The sequence below is a fragment of the Solanum lycopersicum genome, chromosome 8 (assembly GCF_036512215.1).
Source record: "Solanum lycopersicum chromosome 8, SLM_r2.1".
NCBI lineage: Eukaryota > Viridiplantae > Streptophyta > Magnoliopsida > Solanales > Solanaceae > Solanum > Solanum lycopersicum.
The window spans coordinates 65,599,237-65,614,219 of NC_090807.1; the positions used below are offsets into that span (position 1 = coordinate 65,599,237).

General features: G+C 32.8%; 1 protein-coding gene and 1 long non-coding RNA gene across 2 annotated transcripts; both read left to right on the forward strand.

Moving 5' to 3' along the window:
- Positions 1 to 5,223: 5,223 nt before the first annotated feature.
- Positions 5,224 to 14,198, forward strand: LOC101249947 (uncharacterized). The gene is made up of 12 exons (XM_004245615.3): positions 5,224 to 5,643; positions 7,182 to 7,300; positions 7,447 to 7,553; positions 7,681 to 7,768; positions 11,128 to 12,151; positions 12,311 to 12,365; positions 12,467 to 12,548; positions 12,703 to 12,783; positions 13,071 to 13,175; positions 13,259 to 13,305; positions 13,690 to 13,822; positions 13,925 to 14,198. The coding sequence occupies exons 1-12, from the start codon at positions 5,484 to 5,486 to the stop codon at positions 14,006 to 14,008; spliced, it is 2,085 nt and encodes a 694-aa protein (XP_004245663.1). The 5' UTR covers positions 5,224 to 5,483; the 3' UTR covers positions 14,009 to 14,198.
- On the forward strand, positions 8,695 to 9,558 carry LOC138338086 (uncharacterized). Its single transcript, XR_011211324.1, has 3 exons — positions 8,695 to 8,932; positions 9,044 to 9,183; positions 9,272 to 9,558. It is a non-coding gene; the product is annotated as an uncharacterized lncRNA (long non-coding RNA).
- Positions 14,199 to 14,983: the final 785 nt, after the last annotated feature.

Consider the following 14,983-nt stretch of genomic DNA (forward strand, 5'->3'; position numbering starts at 1 on the left):
AATTGCCACAAGGGCTTGCTGTGGATGATTTAAGCTTGGTATGCAAGCTTAATAAGTATTTTTATGATCTCGAACAAGCTAGTTGACAATGATATACCAAGTTGACTGAAGCTGTATCACTCAGAGGATATGTACATTCACATCATGATTATTCACTTTTCTACAGAAAGTCTGGTTCCTTAGTTGTTTTTGTTGCAGTCTATGTTGATGATGTTATCCTCACAGGTACAGATAATATTGAGATTACACAATTAAAGGCCTATTTGGATGGCACATTTAAGATCAAAGATCTTGGTCGATTGCATTACTTTCTAGGATTAGAGATACTTGACATACCAGGAGGGGTACTTGTCTCCCAGAGGAAGTTTGTACTGGATCTGCTAAAAGAATATGACTATTTTAGTTATAGTTCACTTACATCTCCTCTTGATCCAAATATCAAGTTAAGAGCCAAAGAAAGAACTCCATTACCTGATCCCACATATTACAGAAAATTAGTGGGGAAATTGAATTTTCTTACCAACACTAGATTGGACATAGCATTTAGTGTTCAACATCTGAGTCAATTCATGCATGACCCCAGAAATCCATACCTGCAGGCAACATTTCATCTTCTTAGGTACTTGAAACAAGATCCAACCTTGGGCCTTTATTTATCCCGAGATCCTGATTGCTCAATCAAAGCATATTGTGATTCAGACTGGGCATCCTGTCCAGACTCAAGAAGATCAGTCAGTGGTTATTTGGTTTTACTTGGAAACAGTCCAATCAGTTGGAAATCAAAGAAACAGGAAACTATCTCACTATCCTCTGCAAAAGCAGAATATAGATCCCTTAGGAAAGTTGTAGGTGAATTAGTTTGGCTTCACAGGTTGATAAATGTTGACTATATCTGATCCTTCACCAATCCCTGTCTTCTGTGATAGTTAGTCCGCTATCCATATATCTCACAATCCTGTATTCCATGAAAAAACCAAACACATTGAAGTCGATTGCCATTTTGTACGCACTAAACTTCAGGAGGGGCTTATTTCACTTCATCACATTTCCACTACTGAACAACTAGCAGATATCCTCACAAAGGCTCTTATTGGAGTCAAACATTCAACATTATTTAACAAGTTGGCCGTAAGATCATCACTGCCAACTTGAGGAGGGGTATTAACAATATAATTATGTTGTAGTTAAGATTATATTGATTACTATTAGATAGTTTGTTAGTTAGACTATTAGTTAGCTATTACATCAAGTTTGTTAGAAAATTAGAAAGTTAGTTATTTTCACATATTTCATTTTGCTTAGTTGGATACCGATGCCAATTTCACACTCTTGTATATATATTGAAATAATCAATACAGAATGTGTGTTTTACGTTTCTAAAATTCAGATTCTCTGAACTGCTTCTTCTGAATTGCCTACTATAGCTTCCTTACTGTTTTTGGTGTAGATGATCACCATTGTTGAGCAATTTTGATAGCCTTAAAACCCCACACAACTACCATCATAATAAAAATAAAATTTAAGCGGTAATCAATGTGTATATTTATAAAGAGTGCCAAATTTTAATTGATATAATTTAATTGTCATTAATTGTAATGTTATTATAGGCTTTAGCAGAATTAAGAAAGAATACTAAAATATAATTATCACTACACTAATAATAATTATTAAAAAAAATACTATATATACCAATCGTTATAATTACAAAATATAATTGTCACTACAATTAAATTGTTACCGCTAAAAAATATTTTGGCATAATATAGGTTTAATTCATACTTTTTCTGTACTAAGAAATGATTGACAATTCTTTTTATATATATATATGCGCCGATCGTTATAATTATAAAATATGGTTTAAAACTTTTTCTTACTTTTTATTCAACTTCCAGATACTAATATATGTTTTTTTGAATCTCAAATATTATAAAATTCAGGGCTCCCCCACTATATATCATCACATATCCAATTTTAAAGTCTTGAGAATAATGCCACTAATGTATTTTATTCTATAAAAAGAAAATTAAGCACATAAAGTTTCAACCAAAACATATTTCGCAAGATAAATATTTTGTATTGACCTGAGCTGTGGAGGGATGATTGAGATTTCTTTATTTTTAATGTAGAGATTTTTCATTTTTAAAAATGAAAAAATGTCATGTTGAGAGCGTCGTCATAAAATACGTGAATTTAAATTTAATTGAGTTTCAATACATTTATATAGATATTACATCAAGCGGAAAATAAAAACAAATTAAAATACCAACTGCTTATTTAATTGGATCAAAGTTGGATTAGTTGGTGTCATGTATAGGGTTTTAATGAAGACTTTATATGCTAAGCACCGCCCTATTGTTATCGTCCATGAAATAACACATTAAAAATACTTGATATATACTTTTATGATTTTTATATTAATTAATTAATTACCATATAATATAAATTAATTACTTTTTGCTCATAACTTAAGTGCTACAATTATGAATATTTTTTATCCATCATATTATACTGTGTAAAATGTACCACCTAGGTTATAAGTTTTTTTTTTTTTTCTGTCAGTACATTGTCAATTTCATAAAAAAATTGATATGTTAATAAATTAAGAGGTCATTATGCCACATTTGAAAAATTAATCACACAACAAACTAATAAGTAATTGTTACTTTTACCAAAAAGAAAGAGAGAAGATTTAAGTTACATACATAAGTGATATAATTATTTTACGTTATCAATGTAGTTTTTTCTTTTCTTTTTCTCACTAATATTCACATCATAATTCGGACAATCTGTAAAATGTTAATGAAATTTACCTAACACATGTACGTAATAATAAGTTCATTTATCATACCATCTTTCTTAATATATCGATCAAAAATAGATAATTTTTTTTTAACTTGTTATTTTATTAGAATTGATAAGTTAAGACTTAACCATTCTATATTATTTAAGTTGAGAATTTCTATATTATTATTTTTAAAAAAATCGTTGGGAAAATGCACAAGTACCCTCTCAATGTATGTTTGAAATTCTAGAGACATATTTATACCATATGAAGGTCTTATTACTCCCTGAATTTATTTTATAATTAATTTTTTACCCCTTTTCGACCCACGTGACACCAGATAAAAAAAAGTCAATAAACAATAGACCCACAAGATAGTGTCACGTAAACCGAAAAAGAGTAGAAAATTATTAATTAAATAAATTCAGAAAGTAATAAGACCTTAATATAGTATAAGTGTGTCTCTGATATTGATATAAATTGAGGGAGATACTTTTACATTATCCCTATAATTAATAACAAGTTCTTCTTGTTAATCATTGTTTCATTTTTATAATGTAACTTTTTAATCAATGTCCGCCCTCGTTGAAAAAAGATTAAAAGTATTACTTTTTAATTCAGGAAAAGACACCAAATGAGCTCAACATTTTCATTAGTAGGTAAATACGTATTCATTTTTGGTCTTTATACTAAGTTAATTCACTTTAATATAATTTAAGTAATAACAATAGTATGTAAACAATCATTAATTTGATCCAAATATCTATATAACTAAACTTTCTTTTTGATTAGTGCAAACGAGACTTTTTAATTACAGTATTCACTTATAGTCTCGTTAAATTTATTATTTTAAATAATTTTTTTACATCAATCATATGTGTAATCTCTTAAATAGAAACAAAAATTTCTATATATATAATTATATATTTATTAATTTGATATAAACATCTTATATTGATATATTTTTTCTTATTTTTACTAGTTTATGACGAAACACTGTAATTAAAGTTTAGAATAAACCTTTGATCACATAAACATAAAATTAGCAATTTAAGATTCTGTAATTTATTAGGTTTAATTATTTTTATTAACTTCTTATATTAGTAATATATATATTGGTCATTTTCACATTTGTCATCCCACAGAATTTCTCAAAGGCTTGACTGACAAAAAAAGCTCTAGAAGATTTTTTTCTAAAAAAAATTACTTATGCATTAAGTATATGTTTCCTCTTTCAACTTTCATTCAAAATAGAAATAATTAATTCCCATAACTTTTTTATTTTAACTTCAAAAATTTTCCTTTTAAGTCTTATGTACTAATCTTGAGAGTCATTTGCTTTATAAATATTACTATTATTTTATACCTTGTCATTATATTAATTCATGAAAAAATCATCAAAAGCAAAAAGTACATATAGTTATAAACTAGTGAGGCATATATATTAGTTATATGATGGAGTTCATGTATTAATTTATACAGATTTTTGATTATTTATTACTTATTATTTATGTGTTAGTTATTGTTTTTTTATCCTCTATAAAATAATATGTACTCTTTCATACCTTATATATTCGTCAATGGTCAATTTTCTAAAATGCAAATCAAACACTTCCTTAGTCTAGCTCATATATGAGTAATTTTCTTCTCAATAAGCAACCAAACATGATATGTATATTGATAAGACTATAAAACATCATTAACCAACAATGAACATTCACGATAATGCGTGTTTTCCGTCCGACATGCATGTGTTAAGCATGTCGTCACCATTTATCTTGAGCCAGGATCGAACGCTCTATGAGATTCTTAGTTGCTTTACTTATAGCTTCTTTGTTCGCAGACAAAACGGATACGAAATTATCTTTCATTTTGAAATTATCTTTCATTTCGAGACATAACTTGTATGCGTGCGCTTTTATTAGCCCGAAGATCGCTCCCAGAAATATAGTCACCCTTGCCCCTTCACCCCAATCCCAGGAGCCTCTTATTCATTCTCATTGAACGACGGCGGGGAAGCAAATCCAACTAGAAAAAACTCACATAAAGCTTAAGGATAATCAGGCTCGAATCGATGACTTTCACCACGTCAAGGTGACACTTTTTAGAAATGGTGCTAAGAAGCATAAATTTCCAACTAAAACAAGAAACCGTTAAACGCTAATGAGTAACTATTACTAGTTTTCCTTCAAACTTTTAAATAAGTCTAATCGTTCTATAACTTCTTTCTTAATTTGTACTAACACTTATATCAAACAAAAAATTAAATTAAATACATACATAACTCACCTCCCTAGTCCGTACCAGCCCTTAAAAATAGATAAATAGTAGAGAAAAATTACATATTAAACATTTATATAAAACTTCTTCTTACTTCAAAATTCTTGTTTTAATCTCTTAAATTTTTTTTATTAAAATATTGCCATATGAATCTAATTATTAACAAGTCCTCATACTTTGGCTAATTTACTCTACCGACCCATAAGAAGGGAAAAATGTTTTCTTATTCATAAAGTTTCATTTCACCTTTGATTTCGTCGATTTCCATAATCTCTTGTCTGTATATATATATATATATATATATACGTACATCATCGCTGTTCTTACTCTGAAAGTTTCACAAACTGATAGATTTTGTATTGGAATTTTGTTGAATTCAATTGAATTGTGTATTGGAAGGAATCGAATTTGAATCGAGAAGATGGATTCTTCGATACCCACTTCTCAATCGGAAGAACGGAAGCCGGAGGAGCCAGAAACCAAAGAAATGGTGCACAAAACAAAGGTTATTCAATTCTTGGGCCGAACAACACCAATCATTCTTCAGAACGATAATGGACCTTGTCCACTTCTTGCTATCTGTAAACCCTCTTTTCTCTGCCCCCTTTTTGCTGTTTTTAGGGGTTTATTAAGTGTTTAATTTGAGATTAACACATATAAGTTCTGATGTTTTGATTACTTTGTTTTGATGAATCCTGTTCTTATTTTATTTATATGTTAAATTGTGAATGATAGGATGTGAATTGAGTTTTCATGAACAATCTTTAGTTTTAGAGAACCCCATTAGAGAGAAATCAGTAGTTCTTTTGGATTATCATTTACTGTTAGGGTTGACTATAGGTTAGCTCGAAACCTGGATATGATGGCCTTTTAGGATAGCAGTCTGTATCTTTTTATTGTGAATCAAAACTGTAGCTTGAGCTGCTCTGGTTTGTGAGAGAGATCAAACGATGTAAATGGAAATAAAGAGAATTCAGAAAGAAAAGGAATTGAGGTTAGAAAAATTAGAAACTTTTCTCATTTACACTACTTGATTATAAAAATCTATAGAGATTTGATTCTAGGGATTTGGCTGGCACGTGATTGGTTGTAACGAACTTCGGATCAGTGTTATCAAGTGTGAAAAGCCTAAAAAAAGCTACATTTTCAAATATGCATAAAAAAGTATCTACTCTCAATCAGTGGAAAAGGTACAGTGCAAACCTTTAAAAAAAAATTTGGAGCAGCTTGAATTGACATTGTAGTTGAGAAAATTCCCTGAATATAGGCTGTAAAGTTGTTGAAGAAGTTACCATATGGGAAGAGAAAAAATAGGCTGGAAAAAGGTAGTCCCCGTTAGATTGGTCACTCAAAAGAAGTACTTAGAGGTCTCCATTGATATGACACCAGAAATAAAATGGTGCTGTCAGTCTGTAACAGAATGGGTCATCAAAAGAAGGAAAATTATGAAAAAGAAACAAAATGTTGGTCGGGCAAGGCCATCCATATGTACACATTTGCTACTTATATATCTTCTAGGTCTGTGCTACTTTGTGAACAGAGAAGAGAGAAATATCACTTGTCATAATTAGCAGTTACCACATTCAGCGGAGCTCCTTATATAGGAGTATTATTTTTAAGAAACATGGGAGTTTTAAGCTAAATGGAATAAGAAAAGCTTTCTACTTTGGGGATTCAATTTATTGTGAAATAACCAGTATTTGTTCTCTTGATGTTCAACACATCTCATCAAATTTAAGGTTATAAAATAACTTGTGTTCACTTATTTTGAGTTAGGGAAATCAGTTGACTAGCTGAGGTTATAGTTGTTCCTTGCTGTAAGAAAAAGAGGAAGATAAATTATGATAAAAATTAAAGGGATGATAATAATCACTTCACCTGAAATTATCTTCCTGGTTATACTCAGAGCTGTTGGAACTCAAGCAATATGTTGGTATTAATAAAGCAAAGGAAATTCATTTTCGCATGATCAATTCTATTGTATATTGTCATTTCTTGTTCATGAAGAAGGTTATTGATGTCATCAACCAGTTTGCTTGAAAATCCCTGTCAATGTTTTGACTTATATTTGATAGTCAGTATGTGTATTTAATATGAATATTTGTTATATGTTTTACAGGTAATGTACTATTGTTGAAGAACAACTTGAGCTTGAGCCCTGATATTCCTGAGGTTTCACAGGAGAAATTGCTTTCTCTCGTTGCTGAGCGGCTGATAGATTCAAACAGTAATGTCAATGTAATTAGATTGCCTTTATGGATATGCTTTTTGTTCCTTTCATTGTACTGTTTCGGGTAGTCTTGTGTTGTATAATTTATAAAGTCAAATGTAGTCTCTGTTTACTGGATTTGAGGTAATCGTCAGCTTTTTAAATTGCTATCCAGGACAAAGATGCTGGATATGTTGAAAATCAGCAACAGAATATTGCTGATGCAATTGATTTGCTTCCTAGACTTGCAACTGGTATTGATGTAAATATAAAATTCAGGAGGTAGACAATCTATCCTTTTTTGATTGCTTCTGTTCACTTTACTATACACATGTTACTATATCTTTAGGATGCAATTACCTGCATGTTTCCAGTTTGGGTCTGATGAAATACATGTCTTATTTGGCAGAATTGATGACTTTGAGTTCACTCGTGAATGTGCAATATTTGATCTTTTGGATATTCCACTTTATCATGGTTGGATAGTTGATCCACAGGTATAAGTTTAAGCTACATTTTTAAGTTGTTTATTAGGCTAGTTCTTTTTGTTTAGTTACACTTAATAGTTGACAGTCTGACAGTTGTTTTGGTTAGAACCTACCAAAAAATATGCTAGAGAATGTTGAATCTAGGATCTCTTGTTTGGGCCTTAGGTTTTGCGTCCTGTACTAAACCTCACAAGCATATCAAGACACTGTTAAAGCTGAAAGATATGCTTGATACATCTCTTAGTATGGAGATTTTGTTTTGACTTAGCGCTAGTTGTTACTGTTCTATTTTGTGGTGTTTAATATATGAAGGTACAACTTAAAAGAGAAACCTCAAATACAAATATTTTAGGTATTGATAGCAGGTTGCTTTATCGTTCTTGTTCCCAGAAGCTGCTCTATCTTGCATCTGTATTTTACATGAATTTTGAAGACGTTAGAAGCAAATCTGATTCAGTTTTGGAATTTATGCGCTCAATGTTTACTTTGGTGATTTTAATGCCTATTTGGGCTTGCAAGACATGGTGTAATTTTGGAGTAATTGATGAAAACTACTAAATTAGTTTTCAAGGAAAAGAGCGGGAACCATGATGCAAATTAATGCGAACGCCAAGCAGAATTTAAGCGATCTTATTAACAAAATAATCATAAATAATCGAGAATCTACTGCAAAAAGAGTGTGACAGGTAGTGAATACGGAACACTGAAAATCTGCCAGTTTGGTGCAACCATTCTGTAACTTATTAGGGACTAAGGAAAGCCTATTTGGAAGAGGAAAATCAAGGATCTACACTTGTTTCCATAGGTTACTCCTCCATTGGTCATATTAGGACATATGTCACGGATTTGTCTTCTTTATTGCTATACACTCCTCACTTTTATAAGCTTCTGTTCCACCTTAACTTTTTTATTGGTTTGTTTTTGTATGACATTAGTGGTGGGCTGGTGGCAAACACGGCCGAAAAAACTGTATTTAATGGGTGGGGGCAAATGGTATTTTTGATGATGGGTGATTTGGGGAAATAGCCCAAACCAACATGTAGTGAACTGGTCAACTTGGACTGAATCAATAACCCAAATCAACCCGTGAAACTGTAAAAGGCAGAGCCCGATTGATCATCACCATAATTTTGAGCATATATGGAGACATATAGGTGGGCGTGTAATAGACTGGTAAATGAGGCTATCTTTATTCATTCTAAGATTCTAACATTTGTCATTTTTTTTTTGTCTAAAAGGATGAGAATATTTTTTTTCCGTTGTAATAACAATATTATTTTTCAGATAAACTAGTGAACTGTCATACAAGTTATAGGTCTCGTAAAAGATCCATATCGGAAGACTAGTTTCTGAAGAGGCCTCTTGAACGAGAGAATTAAGAACCAGAAGTATGGCAACTACTAGAAATCCACATTTTACTAGTGGTAGGAAATAAAATATATGCCATACTCATTTGTATTTGCCTACTTGTGAGTTGTGTGTGCTGACAAGTCGGTCCATCCTTGATATCAGGCATCCAACCTTTTCACTGAACAAACTCAAAATTTTTGGTATCAATAGCTTGAGCAGGCAGATGATTCACAACATATCGGGAAACATGGGTGTGAAGCAACAAACTGAGGCAACCAATTCCATGAAAAAGATGCTCTCTCCAAGTCCTTATTCAATCCTTGATAAATCTGTAGGGACTATTGTAGTTGTGATTGCTCTCCATATTACTGTGTACTATATGAGAAATAACACCCACAATATCTCAAAGAGATTTTCAATAAGTCAATACCAAGATTTTCATTCAGAAAGACTACTGGCCTAATTTCACTCAATTAAATAAACTATTAGCCAATACTGTGTGCATATGCAACAATAGACCAACAGTACTAATAGGCTGAGAAAAGGGAGAGACGATTGATGTGCACAAATTTATCTCTGAGAAAAGGATTTTCCAACATACATTTCAAATTGGATTTTTTTTTAATTGCATATAGAAATACTCAACTTGGAAACTTTATAACTCTCTATAGTCCATATGGTTATTTTTGTTCCCAAGTGTATGATCTTTTATTTTTAGCTTTATGAATATATCTCACGTAGTTTAGTTTCTATATTATGGTCTTTACATTTGCAAGAATCTGAACAATGTCTGATTTCATTATGCAAATGAGAAGAAAAGATAAAGTATTATGTTGCAATCTATATGTTTGTGTGAGTTTTAATCAACCTGAAGGATGAAGAAACAGGTAGAAGAAAAACTAAACTACAGTTTTTTGTTTTGTATGATCTGTAGATAAACTAATAAAAAGCTGGCAAACACACAGTAAGAGAGCTACAATCACTTTCTTCAAAAGTGAAAGCGCAAAAAAAGAGGACAAAAAGGTCCTTGGAGCTTGAAGTGGAAATCGAGAACTGAAGTGGTTTGCTTCTTTATAGCAAAGCTCATAATTTACAGAAAATTGTAAAAATACTGAATCTGTATGAGTTTAGTACTACATATAAGAATCTATTTACAATTAAATTAACAAATCCCAATATCCAATTACAATAATATTGATATTAATCCAACTTCTGAAAGTTGAGATTCAAAAAACCGATTACTTTTTGTTGGGGATTATTTACAAGTCATTGTTTGAAGCACAGATCTTCCTGAACTGCTCACTTTGCATCACTTCATCTCTTTAAGCAATGAAATGATGACTATTAATGGCATTGTATACGTAGTTGAGAAATCCCTTTAGATTGGGTGGGTTGGCTATAATCCGTTTCTCAGCCCAGTTTAATTTGTACGGGGGCAATGGCCCATTTATTGACTTCCCCAAATTTAGTTCCACCTATGAATTTTTCACCCCTAGTATAAAGGCATAGTGTCTTGTTTAATGATTAAATAATTGCATCCAAGTTTAATTTTTTAACTAGTGACTAGTGATAGCTATTCCATTTAACTCTTGCTTATTTGTGCAATAATACTCTTTAGAATAGATAATGCGAATAATTTTATGTATTTTATTGATTTTAAATCAATACTCCTTGGATTGTGTGTAGTTCATCTCTTTTTATCCATGATTTAAGTGACTTCATTATGTCCTGTACTAGTTAAAAGTTTTTCTCAATGTTAGAATGAGATGTCAAATGACGGCAACTCATTTGGTCTTGGAAAACCTTCTAAGTTTTAGTACCTATAATTCAGATGTGTGCAAATATTGAAATGAAGCCTGAGATTGCATCAAGGATATATTTTTTCTTTAGACGGTTCTTGTTATGGGCTGCATTATTTTGACCATTTTGCTCTGATAATAGTTTGTTGCAAGTTTAAATACCAGTTGCAACCATTGGTTATTGGTGAATTATATTTCTGAATTATCAATTTGTTCCAGGACCATGATACGGAAAATGCAATTGGATCAAAGTCGTACAATACTTTGATGGGGGAGCTTGTTTCCCTTGATACCCAAAATATGGAAACTGAGCATAAAAAAACTTCTGAAGACGACGATGTTGATTTTGCCGCTGCTACAACTGCAGCCCTAGGTGTACCTTCTCCATGCCTCTCAAGAGGGAGATCATTTGATGATTCTCCTGTCTCCATCACTGATCGCCATACAGCTAGAAAAGGAGATATTGAAGAAGAAGCAGAGCTGTTGAAAGCCCTTCAATTATCTGAGGCTGAAATAGCAACTCCATCTGTAGAAACCGATGGACTACATTCTTTGGGTGAGATAGCAAATCTTAAGTGTCCAGAGCCAGTGGTTCTTAACAAGATATCAGAAGTCAATGCTATTGAGACGCAACCAGTTCTGCAGCATGAAGCATTGGTATCCACAGAAGAAATAGTAGCTAACATTAGCAAAATATCTGGTGATGGCAGTCGAAATAGTTCCCAGTTGGCCTCTGAAGTAGCTGTTAAGTCCTCCCTGAAATGTGATCAGGAAACACCTACCCAAGATCTTGGAAATGCAAAACTGCTGGCTGAAAATGAGAGTCTGCTTCTTGAGTCTGGTCAAATTTCTTCATCTGCCTGTGAAAATCATGAGCATCTATCTGGAGGTATGAATGACATTCCGGGAAAAATTGTTATTGCTGAAGATGGGAATGCAGCTGAACCCAATCAAGTTGGTTGTGATGTGTTTGATTCATCAAGTTTGTCGATACCATCTGCAGCCACAGATTCATCTGATGGTAGAGGACATGACACAGATGAAGCTGAAACCTTTAATTCTTCCATAGATGGCGATGAACCCATGTATGAAGGAGAGGATTGCATATTGGAGTCAGCAACCACAAGTTACCAAAGTCGAGAGCCTATGTATGAAGGCGAGGTGGTTCTTGCTGAACAAGTGAATGGAGGCAGTAGAGATGTGCCTGCGATAATCGCGAAGGATGAAATCACACAGAAAGAAGGTGAGAAATTGTTTTTATGAATGAATCAGGCAAATCAGATATTCTTGCGTAGGGTGAAGGTCTAACTTGATATTTTCGAAAGAGAAAGTAATAAAAGAATGTCTCTTTATCTAATTGTATTTCAACATCTATTGCTCTTTCTTTCTTAATTCTCATTAGGCGAACTGGTGAGGAACTTTCTGAAGAACAGTGCAAGTCAGTTAACAATCTTTGGGTATGCTCCCTTCCCTGTTATAAGTTCATTCTCCCATTCATAACTGTAATTCTATGTTTTCTAGAAGTAACAAAGTTCTCCTTTTTTCCTCTTTCGCACAGATTGTTTTCCTTGCAAGAGGGTTTGAAAGAGAGAGAACTTTGTGTTTTCTTCAGGAATAATCATTTCAATACTATGTTTAAGGTATTCACCTACTCTGTTATTCTATTGGAAGAGTATATTATTATCATTATTTATTTGATTTATACTGTGGTAAAGTAATTTCCTTTAAAGATGTGATTAATCTGCACTTATTAAGCTTTCTGAGCACGGAAAATTGATGTCAACTATTGTGCAGTTTGAAGGCGAATTATACATTTTGGCCACTGACCAAGGATTTATTAATCAGCCTGATTTGGTTTGGGAGAAATTCAACGAGGTAAGGTGTCTTTTCATATATTTACCTTGGATTACTTCTCCGTTTTTCCTAGGCACATATTGTTTGCTATGTTTGATAGTGTCAAATAGCATTAAGTTTGGTATAAACACTATACTGTTGCCTTCCCCGTTGCTATATTTGGCCTTTGCATGTCTTGCTGCCTCTTATAAGGAAGGACAAACAGTATAATGCAGCTCTATTAAGAATCTATCTTGTTTGCAGAAGTTAGTGTATTATTACTTGCATGCATTGCCTATTAAGTATCAACTTTGCACTCTCAATGTTAGGTGAATGGAAACACGATATATGTGACTAGCAATTTCAAGGAATTCAAGGTCGAAGATAATGCCAACACCACATGGGATCAACAGAGTGCTATGGACAGTACTGCAGTATGTAGTTCTTTGCCTGTAATAGAATGTTATGGATTTGTAACAATGGCGTTTGTGAAACTAACTTCAGCTGTTACTCTCAGAACTTTCTGGCAAGCGTGGACACAGAGCAAGGACATCCAACTTTCAAGTAATATTATGTTTCTTCTTTTGCATATATTAAATGAGAATGGAACACTGCGGATCATATTTCATTAGCTCTCCTGGTGTCTTTTAGTTGGCAGAATAGCGTTTTCGACCAGTCTGTCTGTTGATAATTCAACCTTTGCCTTGTTTTGTCTTCCTGTTCTAGCATCAAAGCCCTCCTATAATATGTCGTCAAAAAATGTTTCCATCAGTAGAAGTTGCTGCCACGTTTCAGTTACATAATGGCGTGAAGCAGTAATTTTTTTTAACTGTAGTGCTGACTCTTAAGGATTCCTTAAAAGTCGATAAACTTATATTTGCAACCTTAATTTTATAGCATGAATATATCTACTTGGTGATGGTGCTAAGATGTATTGTCATGTGGCAGTTCTGATCTACAATTGGCAATAGCTCTTCAGCAACAGGAATTTGATCAACAACATCAACAGGCACCACCGAGAAATCAGAACCCCCAGCAACCAGCTTTTAATGATCGGCCAAGGTTGATTACTGGTCCTCAGGTATGCTCGAAATCTTCTGATATTTTAGTTTTGCACATTTGGTAACTCCTAGTTTCAACTAGCGTTTTTAGTTATCTAAGAGAGTAAATTACTTCCGTTCAGGTACCAAGCAACAGCTCGAGAATTATGTCTTCGTCCCCCAAGCCAGATCCCAAGTCATCAAAAGACAAGTGTATTGTGATGTAAAAGACTGCACCTCTTTAGTGTGTTTGTGAAGTAGCAAACGTAACTTTTGTCTTCCTAATCACTCCCGTGTTAGCTGAAGCAGTAGCAAACGTATTGATTCAAGTTACATTTTCGACTTTTTTTTTTCTGTACAGAACGTATATAGCAGGGAAATACTGGTTTAAGGCAAAGTTAACAACTTCCTTTCTAACATTGCTCACATGTTACACCCTGTTGCACTTTCTTTCTGTTGTCACTCACATACATTGCTAGGGAAAACGCTGTTTTTTCCCGTCTGAGAATCTCCATCTACTCTAAATGGGCGTGGGTTGGAATTCTTATATCGGTTTGGTTATTTTAAAGACGTCTTTAAAGTTCATAAACTTCAAATTCTGATTACGTCTTGAATCTATGTCACAAGGTATGGAAAAGTGTGTATACATATTATCCTCTTACACTTTGACATTGTTGTTTTTGTACATGCTTGTGACATGGCAATGTATGTTCATGTGGTGAAATATCAAATATGTACTCAACTTTATTAAAAAGAATCTTAAAGTGGTGGATCATCATATATAATTTTTCACCATAATTATAGTCATGTCCCATAATTAAACAGCAATCTAATAAATGATTTTTGCAATGGAACACAAAAATAAATGATTTTAGGTTAAACATGATTAGAAAAGTTTTTATTGACTTTGGAGTATATCATTAATTGGAGGAGACAGAAAAAAGCAAAAGAGAAGATATTAAAATTTCATATGGCAGAGAGAAAAGTCAGTATATGTGGGGATAATGAAAGGGACAATACCCCTCTACCCCCCACCCCCTATGAAATTATTTTTATTTTTTTAAAATTTTCAAAAAAAAAAAAAGGAGTTATGTGTAGGGGACCATACTAACCTTTTGTCTCAATCTTAGGACTGAGAATATGACAACCCTACAGCTATGATGTTAACCCCACCCCTCTTCAACTAACATTTACTGTACACT